We start from the raw sequence: 21,981 nt of genomic DNA on the forward strand, positions 1-21,981 counted from the left end.
TCAATGCAAAATTTGCGGTATCACGATAAAAGATTCTGGCTCAACCACATCTAATTTGATCAGGCATCTGAAAAGGCACCCTGATAGGCGAGTCAACATGTTTAGCTCAGCACTGACCATCTCCCGTTAGAAAGTGCACTGTATTGTTAAAAATGTCATTTGGTTGCAATAGTGTTTTGCATTTAGCTACACTGTGATGTTTTGCAGTTTTGCATTAAATAAGAGTATGTCAATTTTTGTGTTGTGAGTTATAACATTTTCTATATTTGGTCTTATGGCCCCACAGAGCCAGTACAATAGGAGCCAAGGCCTTTCATTACATATAATTCATCGACAGACAAGGGAGTCCTTTTTCTTCAGAACCTCAATATTTGGTCTGTACTGTATGTTCAAGCTACAAGGCAAAATACAGATACTAACTTAAAAGTAAAGCATTCTTGGTGTTTTTATCATGTTGCAATAGTCTGTTTACACTGATTATATACCAAAACCAAAGCTGATACTGTATGCTAATAGATGAAGGAGTCATAATAACATATTATATGCTTTGAATTCCTTATATATAGCAATGCAGTGTTCTAAGCAGCCTGGGTGGGTCGCTGTACGTGATGCAACACTTATTATAATCACAAGAGACTTGACTTGGACTCTAGCTCAGAGACTTGTGAGCAACTCTGCTGTGTGTGTGTGTGTGTGTGTATGCGTGTGTGTGTGTGTGTGTGTGTATGCGTGTGTATGCGTGTGTGTGTGCGTGTGTGTGTGCGTGTGTGTGCGCGTGTGTGTGCGCGTGTGTGTGTGCGCGTGTGTGTCTGTCTGTGTGTGTGTCTTACGATGATGATGTTCAATTTGAGATGGCTGCAGCAGGATCTCTGACTGTGATTTGAGCGTTGAATCCGCTGACCGACCAACTGCCTGGAAACAGAGAGAGACATTTAAAACCCCTCATCACTTACCTAACCTGTGTACATACACAACACAACACTACACTACACAACACTACACTACACAACACTACACTACACTACACTACACAACAACACAACACGACAGAACACAACACAACAACACACTACACTACACTGCACAACAACACAACACTACACTACACTGCACAACAACACAACACGACAGAACACAACACGACACAACAACACAACACAACACTACACTACACAACACAAAAACACAACACTACACTGCACAACAACACAACACGACAGAACACTACAGCTGAATTCACCACAAAAATCTGTCTGTGTCCTGTCATAATAAACTCCAAAAACATGTGTATATATGAGGGAATCAGAGAAAGACCGGGAGTGAGAGGAGGAGACAGACAGACCGGGAGTGAGAGGAGGAGACAGACAGACCGGGAGTGAGAGGAGGAGACAGACAGACCGGGAGTGAGAGATGTAAAAGTATGTTCATAATGTGACGGATGCAGAACCAAGAGGTAACAGTAGAGAGGAGGAGGATGACGGGAGAGGAAGAGTGCAGCTACCGGAGGTCGTTCTTCTCCGCCACAGACAGAGGCATGGCTCGAAGCATCCGGACTCGGTCGCTGGCAGGCAGGTTCTGGAGGTTGTTGACCAGGTGGTCCCGCTTATTTCCTGCACAGAGGAACAGGCTGAACCCACTGGGACCTCCCTTACATCTCAATGTAACTTATTACACACACACACACAGAGGAACAGGCTGAACCCACTGGGACCTCCATTACATCTCAATGTAACTTATTACACACACACACACAGAGGAACAGGCTGAACCCACTGGGACCTCCATTACATCTCAATGTAACTTATTACACACACACACACAGAGGAACAGGCTGAACCCACTGGGACCTCCATTACATCTCAATGTAACTTATTACACTCACTGTCTCCATCCGTGACGTCGTCGGTTTCCACGCCGTAACCACAGATGCTGGGCCGTGCGGACCGGGAGAAGTGTCCGGCGGAGGGCTTGCTCTGCCGGCGCCTCCTCAGCTGCATGGTCCTGTTGTAGTACTGGGAGATGATGGCTCCTCGGCTACGACCTGCAGGGCGGACAGAGGCACACTGCATCTCCAGGGAATTCCACACAGGTCAAAGGGGAAAGGTGTAGACGTGAAGACCGCTGCGGTCAGATCCTCATTCCAGGTTTAAGTGTTTTTTTTTTTTTTGGGGGGGGGGGGGGGTTCACTGACTGGGTTTTTATTTGTCAGTTATTATTGTGTTTATTTTCCCTCTTCTCATCTGACATTGTGAAACAGGAACATGTGAGAGAGAACGCCTGCAAGCAGCTGAACACAAGCATGAATGAACTGGAACCTGAACTGTAACTACCCAGTAAATGAGCCACACCTAGGAAAAGTCCCCACCTGGTCGACGGTCCGGGAGGATCCCGCTAAATGAATGGCACCGCTGAGAATAAACGCTCCTGATTGCACCCATTTCCCATGATGAGTAATGGGGAGTTGGAAGGGAGAGCAAGGCCAAACATGAACACCAATTAGGCAGCTCCTCACATTCCATTGCAACAGACTTTTCCTGTCTTCTAAGTAAAGAATGACACGGTCTGCATGCTTCAAGGGCATGGCAGTTCTTCATACCCTCAGAGAGTTAGCTCAACAGCCATGAGTGAATGATATACTTTATTTATACGTCCTGAACTTAGTTAACTTCCTTCTTTTTCCTTTTCTTTTTTACATGGGGAGGCTGTACGCAGATATTTTCCTACTGAATTCATTTCATCTTTTGGTTATTTAGTAAATCCTGTTCTTTTATAAAACGTTTTTAAAAGTTTCAAAGCCAAACTTTGCTACTAGTAATCCCAACTGGTAAACACACACGTTTTCTCCATGTTTTGTTACTGAACTACATCCCTGTCCTAGGATCTGACTAAACTAATGAGTCCTGTACTAAACACTGCCTGTATGAGCATCTGAACATGCCCTTTACATAACGGCAACCCGTAAACACAGGGTGACTCACCGATGGTGCGGCTGGGCATGGAGGAGAGAACTCGGAGGGTGGCTGAGGACCAGCGTTCTTCCGTAGGGAGGTCTAACAGCCTCCTGCCCTCCTCCTCCCCCTCCACATCCTCTCTCCTACGCCATATCTCCTCATCTGGACTGGACAGGTCGTCCACGCGGTCTGGGGAACGCAGAGGCAATCTTAGCGAATGTGCATGATACACCACGCACAACACGCCCCACGCACAACACGCCCCACGCACAACACGCCCCACGCACAACACGCCCCACGCACGCACACACAGTAGTTTGTACCTCGTTCCTCCTCATCCAGTTCATTCTGTCGCTCCAGCAGCTCGATGGCTTCCTGGCTCTCCTCCTCCATTAACAGCTGACTAAAGGAGTTATGGAGCCCAACCTCATCTACTGGGCTCCTGAAACAAGATAGATTAGATAGAGTGTTGCAATATCATACCCACAGTTTTCCTATACTATAACTTTCAGCCAATCAGCATTCAGAATTTGACCCATTCGGTTTATAAACATATATATTACAGTTCTGGTTGTTGGAAGTTACACTCAAGATTATACCTCACAATAATTTATTACACACAATTAAACCAAATGCAAGAATCAGACAATGTAGCCGTTTCTTGCAACTATTATCAGTCTCTTAAATTGACTGAGGGGAGTTTTGGCCAACTCTTCTTTACATCACTGCTTCAAGACCCCACGGAATTTCGATTTCAACCTCTAATTATTATGAAGCTAAACAAGCTCTTAATTAGAACTCTAACCTTCCAGTGAGACATTCTTAGAACGGTAATCTTCCAGTGTTTTAAAGTAAACGTCAGTGGTTCTGTAACACACATACCAACATATTTCTAACCAAACACACACCTACCCAGTAACCGCAGCATAGGAAAACAAACACATATCATGCTCACACTACCTGACCACACTGTATATGAAATGTGTCACAGCCTTTAAAGGTAAACCCAAAAAACAACCAAAATCTGTTTTTTTTCCCTCCCCTTGGGATTCTGCCGCTGAACACCACAGGAAGTAACTCACCTCAGAAGATTTGCCCCAGTAAACACACACAAACACTTTACACACACACACACACACACACACTGTTCCATTAAGACAATGGACTGACTGGAGAGTGGTTACAGCACAGGCTTTGATCTGCCTGTAACCCTCCCTTTCACCAACAGGAAATTCGAGCACTACGTACATTATATTTACACGCAAAAACCAACGTTAATGTCTCACAGAATGGACTGACAGAAACGTTAGATGAGCTGTATTCTAACCCCTGGGATGAGTGTTAAAAAGGCACTGTTCCATTAACAGTCCATCTTGGTGAGCTCTTTCCAAAAGCCATTAAATGATCGAGTGAAATTACTGAATAGAGACTTGGCCAACTTCTACGTGGCAGTTCAAATACACGCTAAACGCACTAGTACAACAATAAATCTGCACTCTGGAACTATTCCTCTGATCTGTCTGTCACAAACTCTAGTACAAATAACACAAAGAGGAAGAGGAAGGAGATAACTGTCTGTGATGGAACAACTTGTGTCACGTAACACACTTAGAACAGCAATACAACTACAAGGAAGAACAACAAGAGTGACAAGGTTTAAAAACGACGGGCTCAGGGAAGGATCTAGCCAGAACAATGATGACGAGGAAGGGTTGGAAAAAGACTCACTCTAGACAGGCCTCCAGGCGGTGTGGATCCAGGTCAAAGTTCACGTTGCGTGCCATCTCTGCCCGTCTTGTATTATCCGTCTGCGCATCAATCTCTGCCGGTCCAGTCACGCCCTTGCCCGTTTGGTCCCGCCCCCTCCACGTTCCTGGCACTGCATTCCAAAACTACCTGAGGAACAGGGGGAGAGAGACAGGAAGAGGAGAGAAGAATGTTGGGAGTCGGAAAACGGGGTGTGGTGATCATAGTGAGAAGTAACGTTCGTGTTTCGGCTTGTCCTTTATTAGCCCAACTCCTCTGTTCACCTCAGATAAACAGTTCCTTATCGCAAAACAACAACAGCGTGGCAACAGTGGCGGGCTACTAAGACAAACATCTGATGTGCGTTGAGATTGAGGCAAGCCTGTGTGTGTCTGTGTGTGTGTGTGTGTTAGGTCAGGTTGATTCAACATCCATCCGCCTTCCAACCTGAAACAGAGTCACGCCTGCTCGACCATTTCAAGTTTCATGTTCCCTTTACTCAATCAGGTGTGTCAATTCACATGTCCTTATGCAGACGACATGTGCATCAAAAGGCCTGGAAGGAAAAGAGACCGAAGACACATGACGGAATGCTACCGCCAGCAGATGACATACAAAACAAATACGCAAGACACCGATAACAGGCGAAGAAGACACCGGGGCCGATAACAGTCGAAGAAGACACCGGGGCCGATAACAGTCGAAGAAGACACCGGGGCCGATAACAGGCGAAGAAGACACCGGGGCCGATAACAGGCGAAGAAGACACCGGGGCCGATAACAGGCGAAGAAGACACCGGGGCCGATAACAGGCGAAGAAGACACCGGGGCCCATAACAGGCGAAGAAGACACCGGGGCCGATAACAGGCGAAGAAGACACCGGGGCCGATAACAGGCGAAGAAGACACCGGGGCCGATAACAGGCGAAGAAGACACCGGGGCCCATAACAGGCGAAGAAGACACCGGGGCCGATAACAGGCGAAGAAGACACCGGGGCCGATAACAGGCGAAGACGACACCGGGGCCGATAACAGGCGAAGACGACACCGGGGCCGATAACAGGCGAAGAAGACACCGGGGCCGATAACAGGCGAAGAAGACACCGGGGCCGATAACAGGCGAAGAAGACACCGGGGACGATAACAGGCGAAGAAGACACCGGGGACGATAACAGGCGAAGAAGACACCGGGGCCGATAACAGGCGAAGAAGACACCGGGGCCGATAACAGGCGAAGAAGACACCGGGGACGATAACAGGCGAAGAAGACACCGGGGACGATAACAGGCGAAGAAGACACCGGGGCCGATAACAGGCGAAGAAGACACCGGGGCCGATAACAGTCGAAGAAGACACCGGGGCCGATAACAGGCGAAGAAGACACCGGGGACGATAACAGGCGAAGAAGACACCGGGGCCGATAACAGTCGAAGAAGACACCGGGGACGATAACAGGCGAAGAAGACACCGGGGACGATAACAGGCGAAGAAGACACCGGGGCCGATAACAGGCGAAGAAGACACCGGGGACGATAACAGGCGAAGAAGACACCGGGGCCGATAACAGTCGAAGAAGACACCGGGGCCGATAACAGGCGAAGAAGACACCGGGGACGATAACAGGCGAAGAAGACACCGGGGCCGATAACAGTCGAAGAAGACACCGGGGCCGATAACAGGCGAAGAAGACACCGGGGCCGATAACAGTCGAAGAAGACACCGGGGCCGATAACAGGCGAAGAAGACACCGGGGCCGATAACAGGCGAAGAAGACACCGGGGCCGATAACAGGCGAAGAAGACACCGGGGACGATAACAGGCGAAGAAGACACCGGGGCCGATAACAGGCGAAGAAGACACCGGGGACGATAACAACACTGAACCGGCAAATCACATGTCGCCGTCACCAGCGGGTTAGAAGTCAATCGGTTCGTGACTGTGTCTTTGAAAGTGAAACTGGCAGATTGGTTTTTTTGTAGTCAATCCCAATCTCTAGGTAACTGGGAGGAGTGAGACCACAGACGTGTTTGCTTCAGAGATGTGTAACAGGATGTGACAAGCACAGTGTGCGTCTGGGGAGGTGGATGTGTGCAGAAGCCATCTCAGATAAGGGGAGCCTCGAGAGTGATGGCTGACTGACGGAGGTGTGCAGTGATGTGTCCTGTGTGGAGCGTTTGGGGCCAATCCGATGTCTCCCTTACCCTCCCATCTGTAAATGACCTCTCTAAAGTCCGCCCTGTAGGTTTGACCTCTGAACCATACACAACGTTTCCTAGAGTAGGAGTGTTGATCTAGGATCAGTCCTATTCATATTTCATTCATTATGATGCCAGATCAGCAGTCCCATTTCAGAGACTTCTGTGTTGCATTGGGACCAGGCTCTGACCACACTCATTGTCCAGCCAGACATGACTGTCAGTCACCATGACAATGAGTCACTTCTACAGCGCTAATGCCCCGCCACAGAAAAGGGACTCATGAATATTAATGAAAGAGCATTCTTTGTTTGCACTTGTTGGACTCTGAGTGCGTGCGTGCGTGCGTGCGTGGCCTGGGCTAACTTTTTTGAGTCTCCCGGGTCTTTTAATCCAGATCCCAAAATGTATTTCCAGCGAAGATGTACTCTTCGCTAGGGTACGCAATCCCCAGGAGTCCAGCTCAGGATGTGTTTAAGTAAGGAATCTGGTTCCCAAGTATTACCCCAAATGAAATAAGGGAAAGGGTCATTTCTTTAGTTAATGTGTACTTTTGTTGGGTTTTTCAAAAATTATTTATTTGGTTAAAGAACGCTTGACCTTCGGATTCAGACGGAAGTATCTAGGAGCAAGATACTTATACAAATGATTTTTTCAAATAATAACAATATGTTCCAGCTGAATCTAGTTGACTACTCCAGTAACAGTGTGTGTGCGTGTGTGTGTGTTTGCTTTTTCGTCTGAGTGCGGCAACAACACTTGGACATGATCTAAGGGTCATAGGTCATCTACACGCAAGCCAAACAAAAAGAAATCCAAACAGCATGTCAAAAGGCAGGATGTTGAAAAGCCGATATACAGGACATACACTCTGCAATACAGGATTTGAGAGAAGATGCAGGCTACTGTGATTTTATACTGCATTATAACGAGACTGGTACGAATCCAGAATTCTGATTGGCTGTAGGCTGTGTTATATGAGAATGTATACCACAGGTACGACATCACTTTTTACCTCTCTAACTGCGTTGGTAACAGTTCATGAAAGCAATAAGGCACTGTGCGGTTTGTGGTATATTGTCAATATACCATGGCTATGCGCTCTGTTCAGGCACTCTGTGACGAGTTGTGCCTAAGAACAGCTCTTGCCTGTGGTATATTGTCAATATACCATGGCTATGCGCTCTGTTCAGGCACTCTGTGATGAGTTGTGCCTAAGAACAGCTCTTGCCTGTGGTATATTGGTCATATCCCACAACCCCTTGTGCCTTATTGCTTAAGTAGATGTCTAGAACAGTAAATGCAGGCAATGGGCTGGGGCTACTGAAGTGTAGATGACATGTCAAAAGACGTGTTACGCTAACAGGGTAGATGGAAATGTTTGCTCTGACAGTTTCTAACAGCTGACTAATAATCATTTCACACAGCAGAACAACATACAGAGAATATTCACCCCCCCCTCCCCCTCGTGAGAAGCTCTGGTTCAGCATTGCATTGGGTTTTCTCACTTCAGACAAGGGAACAAAAAAAGTTAGGGTTTAAGAAAGACAGACAGAAAGAGAGAGCACATAGACGGAGGGAGAAAAGAGAGCACAGGGAGGGAGGGAGAAAAGAGAGAGCACAGGGAGGGAGGGAGAACAGAGGCAGGGTGGGGCCCCTTGATCAAACTGCAAATGGGGTAAAGGGGGAAGAGATGAGGAGTTCAGGGATTTTCCATAAAAACATCCATGAAAAGTGGGAAAGAGAGAGACAGAGAGAGGAACGGAGAATGGCCATGCCGGCCGACCGAAGGACAATGAGGAGGGAGTGAAACATGTAGGAGAGGGAGGGGAGCAGAACAAATGTGGAAGCAATTACACAAACACAGCACTATAATTACACACGCCCGGCTACAGTTCTCTGTGTGTCGCCACGGCAAAAAGAACGCCACAGAACTCTGCCGTTAACCGGTTATTCAAACAAAACCCGGCGTGCATTCAACCCAAATAGCACCGCATTCCCTGTGTACTTCTGACCTGGGCTCAGGTGAGGTTTGAACCAAGCAGATCCAAAATCCTGGAGGAAACGTCACCCCAAAGCCTTGAATTAATTTCCTGCAGAATTTGAAGAGGAACTGAAGTTGGCCCAAGACATGGTTTCTCTCCTGAAACAGATCAAGCCCACCCACATCTAAAATGCACGCTTATTAAATAATTGTTGTTTCATTTTAGTAGGCTTAACCTGTATGCTTGCCCAACTTTGAAACTTGACATATAATCTATAGCTTGGTACCAGGCATGCCTGCACATGTTAATGCTGTTTTGACATATAGATCCTATTAAATCATTCAGTTACATAAAAAGGCCTTCAGTTGCAGACAATTCTAGTGCTCTTATTCATCATCCTGCTGTTGATTGCAAATCCGATGTCATGGCAACCTCTTGGCCTGACAATAAGTGACGATGAATTGTCAATACAGCACAAAGAGAGCAGCGGCACTCAGTCTGCAGACAGACAAAAGACACAGGCAGTCAGTCGAGACAGACACAGAGCCTCGGAACTGTTTTCTCAGTAACAACCCCAGCAGCTAAGGAATGCGAATTGCCTAACAAGCGACCTATAACACGAAAACATCACCAGTATGCAGCCTAGCAAGGTGTGTGCGTGGGCGCGTGCGTTTCGGTCTTCTCTCAGTGTCACATACATTGCTCGCTTACTGGTCGATTCACCATCAGAGCGGTTAGATCGGCACTTCCGGTACAGGGAACACCAATACGCCAAAACCATCCACCTGAGCTCTGTTCGTAATGCCAGAGCCCCAAAGTCCTTATAAGAGCTTTACGTTTGGTTGTCGGCAAGTGATGGTAGACAATACAGTCGGTACAAGTTAAAAGTTCGGTAGAACTTGGCCAAGTTCTAGCTAACCGTATCCTTAAAAACAAACACTTCATAACCTGGGTCATAACGGCATAGCTTTAACGGGAGTTGTTCAATATATATACTGGAGACGGCATATATATATATATATATATATATATATATATATATATATATTAGCAGTCTCCAATCCAAGGGCTGCGATTCAGCAAGACCAGCAACACATAAGCAACTTCAACTTGACAATATTTCCAATTGTGTTCCGCTAAGGCAGCCTCACTAGACACAAATGACAGGTTCTTCGTGCCAACGTAGATCACAAAAGCCCTGGTTCAAATTTACCACCAAGTTGGTCTACCTATAGTAGCCTATGTTTCAAAGTATCTTAAGAACGCACAGTTCATCTCGGCAACTGTACAACCACTAGATCAAGCAACAATCTCGGCTTCCCCGTTATTGAAGACAGAGCTTTGTTGTTGTTGTTCAAACGTGTCTGTTATAGAGTGAACACATGTTAACCTTTGAACACTAACTTACTGACACGAAGGCATACTATGTTAAGGGGGAAAACGACTGCGAAACACAAAAAAAGCCATAGCCAGTCATTAATTTGTTCGTTTCACTCACCCCTTCATAATCACAAACTTGTCAACTAGACAGACGCCGCAGCTCCGCTCGACTCACTAGCCCCGAAATACCTCAGCATGGGGTCACCAAGCAGGGTGAATGAACCATTGCGAGGTGGCGTGATCTCTCATCGCGCGTTTTTATAACACAAAAGTCTACACTTTATAACTGATAACTGCTCGACTTAAATAGGATACTTCTCAATCCGAGGTTTAAATCTCAATGCATTTTAAACAACCGTTTTGTAGCTCAGTTAGTTGTTGTAACAGCAACCCCCCACCTCCCCCCAAATAAATGCTTCCAGCCAAATGGTACAGTCCTATTCATCTTTGGAAATCCTTTCCCATCGTTCTTGCTCAGTGTAGAATTCCTTTGACAGCTGTCTGTTTGGCAGCTGTGCCAACGTTTGTCAACCGAATTATCTACTGTTGTCGGGATCTTTTAAATAGCTTATCATAGCGAACACGAAACATTTCTTACAGGCCCTATACCTTCAATAGAGTTAGGCCTACACGTGTGTGAATTAATAACGTTTATATGTTGAGACGCATAGCTTACTCTAAAGAGAAAGAGTTCAATACAACTCATTAGCGATTCTCTAGAATGGGTGTGTTGTGTAACTATTGCTTAATATACTGTAAAGCAGCCTGTACCTGGCTTAGAAAAACTGAAGATGGGAGATTTGTGCGATATAGAAGGAAAGGTAGAGGTCAAACTTACCTGTGTGCGGATGGGGGTTGGGGATCTTTATCATATTCCTTTGATTAATAATAAACTGGAGTTGGATACTGAACCCTCTCCCTTTGCCACTACCTCCCTCCCTCCCTCCCTGACACACCTTGTCTGGTATCAGCTAACCGCAAATACCCCTGGGTAATGTAGTTTCTGATGAGTGAGTGATGTTCACAGCGCTATCTAACGGACGACGAGTTGCTAACATGCCCACTGGGGTGGAAATGGAGTTGAAGTCTGTGTCCCGAATGGAACATTCTTCCATACTTACGGCCAGTGCCGGCATTAGCATTTTGGGGGCCCTAAGACAAAATCTGATTTGGGGGCCCCCTCTCTCCTAGTGGTCCGGGGCTCACTAGCGGTCTGGGGCCCCCTAGCGGTCTGGGACCCTAAGCGTCCGCCTAAGGGCGGCCATGCTTACGACGCCGCTTCATCTGACCGGAGCCCTAGAAATAATTGACAGATCCATTTGTATTAGCCCGTGCAACATCAGTTCAGGTCACAGTGCCCCTGTTTTTAGTGCCAAACAGCGTGATAAGTACAGTGGGGCGAGGAGCGGAAAAATTACGGGTTATATCTAAAGCGGGTGATCCCGCTGGGTCCATATCTGTCTTCACACCGTGACCGACAAATTTAGAAATCTGGCGGCGTTTCACAAACTCTGTCTGGCAATCACATGGTGGCCTAAGGCCGTTTTGCACATGCACTTATCCCTAGCGAGTTTGGCCACCTGTGGTGCAATTTCAGCTGGGAGGAAAGCGCCCACGAGCAGCACACCGCCAATGTTCGTCAGTTTCTGTACAGCCGCTTGATGATGCCGTTTGCGGTTAGGTCGGGGGATGGATGAGGAACACGCTGGCTGGCATTCATGACGAATTCTCATGTAGATTTGCATCAGCAAACCAAGAGTTTCAAAATGACTAGTGTCAAGGATCAGTCATCTTTGTTTTTCACTCATGAGGTGCGCACACACACGCACGCACACACACAAACATCTCATCTGCTCTTCAATCCAGTTAAGTCAGGCCTTACAGCTGTGTGTGTGTCTATATATATATATATATATATATATGTGTGTGTGTCTGTATGTGTGTGTGTGTGTGTATGAATATACGTGTGTTTGTGCATGACTGCGTGTGTTAATTTTTTCTTGCTCAAAAACGAAACTTCCTGTCATGTGACTTCCCCTGTAGAACAGTCAAACAAAGTGACATGCTAGAAGGGAAACTGATCTAGGAACAGTTTATTTTGCAGACAGCGTAATCTTAACTATTGACTGGAAAAACACAAACCTGATCCTAGATCAGTGTGCCATTGTAAATTGGGTAGTGGTCAGAGTTGTTTTTGTACACTCATCAACAGAGCCTGGTGCGTCCAAAAGACATCTGTGACTGTGTGTATGTTGGAGTTTTTGACTGCTGTCTGGGGAGTGTGTGTGTGATCAAAATGGTAGACAAAGAGTACCCCAGCATCAACTTTCAGAGGCTCATATCGGGTAAGTGCTTGTGTGTGTGTGTGTGTGTGTGTGTGTGTTTGTGAACGCCTCTCTCATTTTTCTGTTCTTTGCATCCCCTACTTATATAGAAAACGACAGCGAATAGAAAGAATATATATATATTTTTAGAAAGACTGTAGTTGAAATATTTGTAAGTTATGCAACTGTTAAGAGTTGCACTCTCAGTTTGCTGTGTGTGTGTGTATAAGAGAGAAAGTATTTCCTCTTGTAGGGTAATTTGTATTTTTTTATTGTTTCTCATTCAGCTTTGTGTAAAGTGTTTGTTTCAACCATTTAATTGTCTCGTTCACTCCTTTCTCGCAATCCACCAAAAGACGAGAGCTGTGGCTCCGCGGTGCTGGAGGAGTCATGCTTCTACCTCCAGGCCGAGATCCTAAACCAGCTCCCCAGCTCCTTGGCCCAGCAGAACATCCACCACCAACACCAGGACAGGGGGACCAAGGAGACACTGATCTCGGGAGAGAAGCACCCTGGCCAGGCCAGAGGAGCCAGTAACCGGGCCTCAACCGTGCCGCTCAAATATCTGCCCGCTTGTATGCAGAGGAAGAGAGAGCTTCGGTAAGGGACAGGATTTGCATGTCCGTGGGTGAAGTCATATGAATACACAAACACACTAAACTGTATGTAATGTATTCAATTGTTTTTTGTACAGTATCATGTAGTGTTATGCTGTGTTATTGATCATTATTTAGTAGGTTATATAGAATTCGTTACCATTATGCAGTGTATTGTATAGAAACACATGTAATTATGTAGTGTTTTGTAGTGTATAATGTATTATTACATAGCATGCTACATATTGTTTAATATAGTATAAGTGTTGTTTTATGTACATAATATTTTATGTAGTCTTATGCAATGATATTGATCAGATTATGTAATGTTTTATATAATGTTATGTAGTGTTATGTATTGTTTATTATGTGAGTAGTCACTATGTTGGCACTGTCAGTGTTGAGAATTAAAGTTTTAATAAAGACGAGCTTGTATAAAAGGTGTGCCATTTACAATCAGGGACCTGAGGAACCAACAAAGGTCTACTATTGGCCGATGGGAATCATGGAGGAGGAGCCAGAGTATAAACATGAGAAGACTTGGGGAACATGTGGGCGGAGCTATCTCAAGTCTGCTGCCATGGAGCCACACCCTTCACTCCATCGAAGGTGGGAGACCAACTGGGGTTTGGGGGGGTTGAGTATGTGTGTGTAGAGGGGAAGAAAAACAGAGACAGAGGTCTGTTGAACACTACACAGAAGAAAGTAGATGTGGTCAAGGTAGATGTTGTTATAACAGATGTTGTTATAACAGAACCACATCTCCTTCCCCTCCAGGTAGATGTTGTTATAACAGTCCCACATCTCCTTCCCCTCCAGGTAGATGTTGTTATAACAGAACCACATCTCCTTCCCCTCCAGGTAGATGTTGTTATAACAGAACCACATCTCCTTCCCCTCCAGGTAGATGTTGTTATAACAGAACCACGTCTCCTTCCCCTCCAGGTAGATGTTGTTATAACAGAACCACGTCTCCTTTCCCTCCAGGTAGATGTTGTTATAACAGTCCCACATCTCCTTCCCCTCCAGGTAGATGTTGTTATAACAGAACCACGTCTCCATCCCCTCCAGGTAGATGTTGTAATAACAGTCCCACGTCTCCATCCCCTCCAGGTAGATGTTGTTATAACAGTCCCACATTTCCTTCCCCTCCAGGTAGTTGTTGTTATAACAGTCCCACATTACTTCCCCTCCAGGTAGATGTTGTTATAACAGTACCACATCTCCTTCCCCTCCAGGTAGATGTTGTTATAACAGAACCACGTCTCCTTCCCCTCCAGGTAGATGTTGTTATAACAGAACCACGTCTCCTTCCCCTCCAGGTAGATGTTGTTATAACAGAACCACGTCTCCTTCCCCTCCAGGTAGATGTTGTTTTAACAGAACCACATCTCCTTCCCCCCCAGGTAGATGTTGTTATAACAGTCCCACATCTCCTTCCCCTCCAGGTAGATGTTATTATAACAGAACCACATCTCCTTCCCCTCCAGGTAGATGTTGTTATAACAGAACCACGTCTCCTTCCCCTCCAGGTAGATGTTGTTATAACAGAACCACATCTCCTTCCCCTCCAGGTAGATGTTGTTATAACAGAACCACATCTCCTCCCCCTCCAGGTAGATGTTGTTATAACAGAACCACATCTCCTTCCCCTCCAGGTAGATGTTGTTATAACAGAACCACGTCTCCTTCCCCTCCAGGTAGATGTTGTTTTAACAGAACCACATCTCCTTCCCCCCCAGGTAGATGTTGTTATAACAGTCCCACATCTCCTTCCCCTCCAGGTAGATGTTATTATAACAGAACCACATCTCCTTCCCCTCCAGGTAGATGTTGTTATAACAGAACCACATCTCCTTCCCCTCCAGGTAGATGTTGTTATAACAGAACCACATCTCCTCCCCCTCCAGGTAGATGTTGTTATAACAGAACCACGTCTCCTTCCCCTCCAGGTAGATGTTGTTATAACAGAACCACATCTCCTTCCCCTCCAGGTAGATGTTGTTATAACAGAACCACGTCTCCTTCCCCTCCAGGTAGATGTTGTTATAACAGCCCCTGTCCTCCCCCTCCAGGTAGATGTTGTTATAACAGAACCACGTCTCCTTCCCCTCCAGGTAGATGTTGTTATAACAGCCCCTGTCCTCCCCCTCCAGGTAGATGTTGTTATAACAGAACCACGTCTCCTTCCCCTCCAGGTAGATGTTGTTATAACAGAACCACATCTCCTTCCCCTCCAGGTAGATGTTGTTATAACAGAACCACGTCTCCTTCCCCTCCAGGTAGATGTTGTTATAACAGCCCCTGTCCTCCCCCTCCAGGTAGATGTTGTTATAACAGAACCACGTCTCCTTCCCCTCCAGGTAGATGTTGTTATAACAGCCCCTGTCCTCCCCCTCCAGGTAGATGTTGTTATAACAGAACCACGTCTCCTTCCCCTCCAGGTAGATGTTGTTATAACAGCCCCTGTCCTCCCCCTCCAGGTAGATTCGGAGCAGGTGTGAAGGCCTACTTTGTGTTCCTGAGGTACCTGGTCTACCTGAACATCCTACGTGGACTGATCATAGGAGGCACCATACTCACCCCCACAGCCATGTACAGCAGAAACAACTGGGGTGAGTGGGGCCCCCCGGTGGGGGTGGGGGGGGGCTGGTTAAAGAGGCATGGCTTTATGAAGGGCCGGAAGACGACGAGGGTCTCCGAGTCAGCGATGGCCGAGATCCTTCCGGAGTCCAGGAACAACGTTGAATATGTCGTTCCGGATGAAGAGCTCCTACGGGTTTAGTTGGCAGGGTGATATCATGTGTTACTGCTGTGGGGAACGTGCGGCCATCGTGGGGACGTAGCCAGTGGGGTTGGTTTGCTCCAATTTGTTAAACGGGAATCCCGTTCGGAAGATTTTATAATGTTCCCCTGCTTATTCCCGGGAAGTTTCCAACAGATATTTTCCGGAAACCCAAGGAATTCGGCGGACGTTGTTAGGATTTCTGCAGCTAAAGTGCGCATTTAATGTGGTGTAAAGAGTCATTTCTTGGCTATGATCTGTTGTCTTGGTTTCTATCAGGTTTACAGACTTTTCAAGGCAATGACTCGCTTTTGGACTTCTTCCTTGGTTCGGTAAGTGTGTGGGCGTCTGTTTATGTGTGTCAGTGTGTGTTTATGTGTGTCTGTGTGTGTCTGTGTGTGTCAGTGTGTGTCAGTGTGTGTCTGTGTTTGCGTGGGTGCAAGCTCATCCTCTCTCTCCCTCCCGAAGGGTTTCCTAGAGCGTTCTCCAGTGTTCTATGGGTTCTACTCGCGTGGCTCTTTGGAGCTGCCTTGTTTCAACACACCCCTGCTCTTCTTGCTGGGAACCCTCTCTGTCTTCATCCTCAGTCTAATCATGGTGGTCCGCAGGTCAGTCACACACACACATGCACACACACACACACACACACACACATGCACACACACACACACACACACACACAGACACACACACATGCACACACACACACACACACACACACACACACAGACGCTGATATCTATATGGGAACACATATATTCTTGTGTTCACACATTATTTTTAGCAACAACCTGGGAGCAATGGGGGTAAACTGCCTTGCTCATGGGCAGAACGACTAGCACTATTTCAGTGACTGATCAGGGGGTCTTGCCACCCCCTACACGACCTGTAATCGGGATGGGGGAAATTCCTACGCCACATGACCCTCGTGATGTGTTTTTAACAGGACGGTCGTCGGCTACAAGCACACGTGGTTGCTAGACAACCGCTACAACATCCACATGAGCTTCAAGGTGTTCTGCGGCTGGGACTTCTGTATCCAGGACCCAGAGGTCGCCGCCATCAAGCTGAGCTTCATCCGGAACGATCTGAAGGTCGGGATTTCATTTAGCTGCACACTTCCACTACAGACACGGCTGTCCTCCCTGACAGAGCTGATGTTTCAGACAATAACATAATGGCTGAGGCGTATTTAATTTCTCCTCGTACCCCCCCCCCCCAGTCATACCTAGAGGAGGAGAGGTTCCAGCTGCGTGATGCCATGAGGACGCTGATGGAGCGGTTGCGCCTGTACCTCCTGCGGGTGTTCCTCAACATCTTGGTCATGGCTCTCCTGGGCGGAGCCTTTACTCTGATCTACTACGCCACCTTGCTGTCAATGGACCAGCAGGTGAGTCGCAGATTACATAGAGTTGAGTCGGAATGCCGTGTGTCTGTGTGGACGTGAGTTTGAACGAATCACAAAAAGACGTCTGCACGTAGTTCCCCCCGGAGTTGTCGTTGATGGCCTCCTGAAAACAAATGCAGTGGGACCTACGATGGCCTCCTGAAAACAAATGCAGTGGGACCTACAATGGCCTTCTGAAAACAAATGCAGTGGGACCTACAATAGCCTTCTGAAAACAAATGCAGTGGGACCTACAATGGCCTTCTGAAAACAAATGCAGTGGGACCTACAATGGCCTCCTGAAAACAAATGCAGTGGGACCTACAATGGCCTTCTGAAAACAAATGCAATGGGACCTACAATGGCCTTCTGAAAACAAATGCAGTGGGACCTACAATGGCCTCCTGAAAACAAATGCAGTGGGACCTACGATGGCCTCCTGAAAACAAATGCAGTGGGACCTACGATGGCCTCCTGAAAACAAATGCAGTGGGACCTACGATAGCCTCTCTGGCATATCTGAGGGGTTACACAACAAGGCCGGGGGTAAAACATAGTTGCACCTTTTTTGTATCCCCAGCACAACTGGTTCCTCAGCCTGCTCTTCCAGTACCTCCCTCCCATTTTCATAACGCTGGCCAACTTCACCCTCCCCCACATCTTCCGCTGGATCGCGGTCTTCGAGGATTATTCCCTGGCTGTACAGGTCAACACCACCCTCGTCAGGTAGGAGGCTGACACGCACACACAAGCAAACACATGCACGCACACCAATGAACTTTGGCCTAACCCCTACTTCGGCCTCTTCCTGCTCTTCCTCCTCATCTCCTTCCACCTCATCTTCATCCTCCCAGGAGTATCTTCCTAAAGCTGGCGTGTCTGGGAATCTATCTGTTCTTCCTCATAAAATACATCAAAAACACCGAAACAGTGAGTCCTACCCCATGCGATTCATCACTGACTGACTCTGAACAGACACAAACACTGAACCAGATTCTTTCTCTGTGTGTGGTCACTACTGGCAGAACCTGTTAGGAGTTCCCTGGAACCTGCAAACACACATCAATTGTAACTTTGTGTACGTGCGCATGTGTGTGTGTGTGTGTTCGTGCGCATGTGTGTGTGTGTGTGTGTGTTCGTGCGCGTGCACATGTGTTTGTGTGCCTACTACCATAGTTGATGTCCTCACTAGCATATGAAACCGTTTAAGTTTCTGGGTTCTAGGGGTTAAGTTACGATCAGGAATCTGTAAGGATTGCATTTTTTATGGAAATCTGTTTTAATCCCAAAAGGTTTCTCACAAGTTTATTAACACAGGTGTGTTTTTGTGTGTGTAGGATCAGTGCTGGGAGAACCAGTTTGGGAAAGAGATGTACAAGCTGTGTATGTTCGATTTCCTGACGTGTTTCTTCAAAGCCTTCTTCGTTTCCTATCCTGTTAAGTAAGTTCTTGCTTTATTTCTATTCAAGACACCGTAACACGTACAAAGCAAAACCAGCCTCAGCAGACATTTCCCAAACACACAAATGTAGGTTGACATTGTTAAAAAACACTTCGCCACATCTGAATGAAATGTTCTGCCACAAAACAAACATGCCACTTCGGTCAGTAAAATGTACTTAAGCGGTTGCCTAGTTACCTTAACGTGTGCGTCCTAGACGTTTGTCGGTCTTGATAAGAGCGATTGACAAATGACAACCCCCCCCCCCCACCACCCCCGGTCCCTCCATCCTTCTCAAAGGTTGTTGGTGAGCCGTCACCCATCCTGCTGGCTGGCACGGTTGCTAGGGCAACAGTACTTCCTGATCCCGTTCAATGTCCTGGACCTGGTGTACGGTGAGACAGTCAGCTGGGTCGGACTGTTCTACTGCCCCCTGCTGCCCTACATAGGTACTGCCAAGCTGGTTGCCGTCTTCTACATCAAGAAGGTAGGCGGGGCTGAGTCGGTACGCGGACGAGTGGGGAGGGAACAGGAAGATTTGATTTGATTGGCAGGCGTGGTTATCCAGTGCTATCTCTCTTTCTCTCTGCCCATCCATACCCTTCAAACCCCCCCCCACTCCCCTTCCATACCTCTCTCTCCAACCCACTTCTCCATACCCGTGTCTCTCCTGTTCTCCGCCTGTCAGTTCGTGGTTCTCCAGTGCTGTGTCCCGGCCCAGAGAATGTTCCGGGCTTCCAGTTCTTCTGTTCTGTTTAACGTCATGTTACTACTGGGTCTCATCATGGCCGCCATCACCTTGGGGACCAACCTACACAGGTTAGTTCCCCTATCTCTGTATTTCCTCTTTGTCTTTCCTCAATCACTTTCCTTTTTTCCCCCATTTTTTTTGCCCGCCTCATAATCCTACGATCAACCTAAACCAGCAAGACCTCACTCCCCCCAAGCCATGCTTCTAGCTCTCTGTCTCACACCTTACGATACCAGAGTTGACCTCGACCAGCGACACCTCACCCCCTGTTCTCCCCTTCTTCCCTCCTCCCCAGGTTTGTCCCATCCTCTGGCTGTGGTCCGTTCGCTGGCAGTAAAACGGTGTTCAATGTGACAGCGGTGTGTGTGGACGTCTTACCACGACCGGCCCAGACCGCCGTGCGCTACCTGACCTCAGAGACCTTCTTCTACTTTCTGATCCTTGCACAGACGTAGGTGACGTGGGTCACATGGTCACACTCATTGCCGTCTTAGGGACTTTCTCTTACAGGTTGCAGGCATACGGCCGGTGGCCAGTTTGTTTGGTTGATAGCGATTAATAGATCTTTCCAATTGGCTGTGGCTTGACAGATGGGCTACAGACATGCTAACAGGCAAGCTACAAACTTGCTAACAGGCGGGCTACAAAGACGCTAACAGGCGGGCTAGAAACGTGCTAACAGGCGAGCTAGAAATACGCTAACAGGCGAGCTACAAACTTGCTAACAGGCGGGCTACAAAGACGCTAACAGGCAGGCTAGAAATGTGCTAACAGGCGAGCTAGAAATACGCTAACAGGCGAGCTACAAACTTGCTAACAGGCAGGCTACAAAGACGCTAACAGGCGGGCTAGAAACGTGCTAACAGGCGAGCTAGAAATATGCTAAGAGGAGAGCTACAAACAAGGGTCGGAGCACAGTCGCGTGCAGAGCGGCATCTCCGAAATACACAAACAAACACACAATTACACCATGTTAAATGATGGGTACATTTACTTATCAAAAATGTGACTCCTATAACGCGTCCATCTTGGTCCGGGCCACTCTTCATCATACACTGCTTGAAAAAAAACACTGTAAAAACACTGGTAAAACACTACCTGAAATGACGAAGAGTGACCTGCGCAGTCACCAGATTTCAACCCAGTGGAGTGTTTTAGATTAGATTCAACTTTATTGTTATTGAAAAGAACAGCTACGGTACAACAAAATGCAGTCTTTGAGATTAGGTGGAACGGGCCGAACCAACCTGCAGCAACCGCGTGTTGCCATTGCCACAGCATGGGCCACCGTGAACGTACCCAAGGCCCGTTAGAATCCGTGCCGTTGAAAACCTTCGGCTGTTCCCGGGTGGGCGGACCCGGCGTCGGGGTGGTCACACGCCAGCAAACTGGCCACTGAGGGGTTCTATGACATTACGGGCACATGTCGGGCACGTCGAAAATGTTCTGTGTCATGTGTTTCCCCAGTGTTCTTCTGACCTCCTATGAGTCACGGCGGCGAGCCATTGCGAAGGCCATCGAGAGACTGAAGGACATGCTTGTGATGGTGGGTTTGTTGCGTTCGTAGTACGTGTTGAAATAACCCAACACAACCGGGTGTGTTGACACTGACCATTTCTTTATGCCTCTCCCTCTGTCACTGCACCCCCCCCCCCCCCCCCCCCCCCCCCCCCCCCCCATGTGCTCTGCTTCATCACTCCAGACCAGCTCGGATAAACATTTCTTACTGAAGCAGAACACTCTGTCACTCAGACGCCAGAGGAAGAAATCAAAGTCCCCCGCCGTTGCCCCAGGCTCGGAAGAGGCCAGCTCTACCCCTCAAACTCTGACCCCTGAAAGACCCCTCTGAGTCCCAGGTCAGGGTTCACAGCCCATACTGCGATGAACATGGGACCTTCGGACTCCCCGGGCCACTTGAGAGTTTGTTTCGGAAGAGTGTTTGTTATTTATTACATGGTGACTCCACTGTTGCGGTTCATGGGGGCTGAAGGAGGTTGAGAACTTTGAATTGGTCATGATGTAACCATAGACTGCTCTTCTCTGACATCAGCTGAGGATAAAAGTAGTGTCCAGAGGCCTAGTTTGGTCCAGCGAAGCCATCGCCTCTGTTGTAGATGTAGATAACCACTTTTAGAATCACAAATCCTTGTGTCAATATTTGTGAAAGCCCACGTTCCATCAGCGGACAATATGGAAATGGTTTTAAATGATTTTTCAACTATCTTACTACTTCACATGCGAATATTGACTTCGAGACTACAGCATAGATACACATACTGAGGTATAAAAGCTTTTCTAGACAGAACACTGTATTATAGGTTTTCTGAAAACCCATAAAACAACTGATTTATATAAAAACAAGTATAACTGATAAGTTCTTATATAGTTTGAGATTGTTTCTGAGGCTTTTATTAATGTAATAATGAAAGTATTTTTTTA

At 47.2% G+C, this 21,981-nt stretch overlaps 2 protein-coding genes across 4 annotated transcripts in view; one reads left to right on the forward strand and one right to left on the reverse strand.

The window, feature by feature from the left end:
• Positions 1-11,181, reverse strand: part of tmc6b (transmembrane channel-like 6b) — an 18,366-nt gene extending 7,185 nt beyond the window's left edge. Inside the window, exons 1-8 of one of the 3 annotated variants that reach the window (XM_029122241.2) lie at positions 10,377-10,601; positions 8,909-9,036; positions 4,680-4,847; positions 3,275-3,393; positions 2,979-3,140; positions 1,883-2,041; positions 1,502-1,610; positions 831-912 (exon numbers count right to left, since the gene is read on the reverse strand). In XM_029122241.2, coding sequence (XP_028978074.2) covers positions 831-912; positions 1,502-1,610; positions 1,883-2,041; positions 2,979-3,140; positions 3,275-3,393; positions 4,680-4,735 — 687 coding nt within the window. In that variant the 5' untranslated portion in view covers positions 4,736-4,847; positions 8,909-9,036; positions 10,377-10,601. Of the gene's footprint in view, positions 1-830; positions 913-1,501; positions 1,611-1,882; positions 2,042-2,978; positions 3,141-3,274; positions 3,394-4,679; positions 4,848-8,908; positions 9,037-10,376; positions 10,602-11,096 lie in introns of those variants that run through there. The other 2 variants (XM_029122242.2, XM_029122240.2) reach the window with 2 other exon arrangements.
• A 1,240-nt stretch (positions 11,182-12,421) lies between these two features.
• On the forward strand, positions 12,422-21,963 carry tmc8 (transmembrane channel-like 8). The gene is made up of 16 exons (XM_029122012.2): positions 12,422-12,603; positions 12,939-13,182; positions 13,639-13,787; positions 15,662-15,793; positions 16,243-16,295; positions 16,432-16,571; positions 16,910-17,057; positions 17,186-17,353; positions 17,931-18,076; positions 18,205-18,280; positions 18,688-18,791; positions 19,092-19,278; positions 19,480-19,610; positions 19,838-19,993; positions 21,010-21,088; positions 21,245-21,963. The coding sequence occupies exons 1-16, from the start codon at positions 12,555-12,557 to the stop codon at positions 21,389-21,391; spliced, it is 2,109 nt and encodes a 702-aa protein (XP_028977845.2). The 5' UTR covers positions 12,422-12,554; the 3' UTR covers positions 21,392-21,963.
• The last annotated feature ends 18 nt before the right edge of the window (positions 21,964-21,981 follow it).

This window comes from Esox lucius, chromosome 9 (assembly GCF_011004845.1).
Source record: "Esox lucius isolate fEsoLuc1 chromosome 9, fEsoLuc1.pri, whole genome shotgun sequence".
NCBI classification, from domain to species: domain Eukaryota; kingdom Metazoa; phylum Chordata; class Actinopteri; order Esociformes; family Esocidae; genus Esox; species Esox lucius.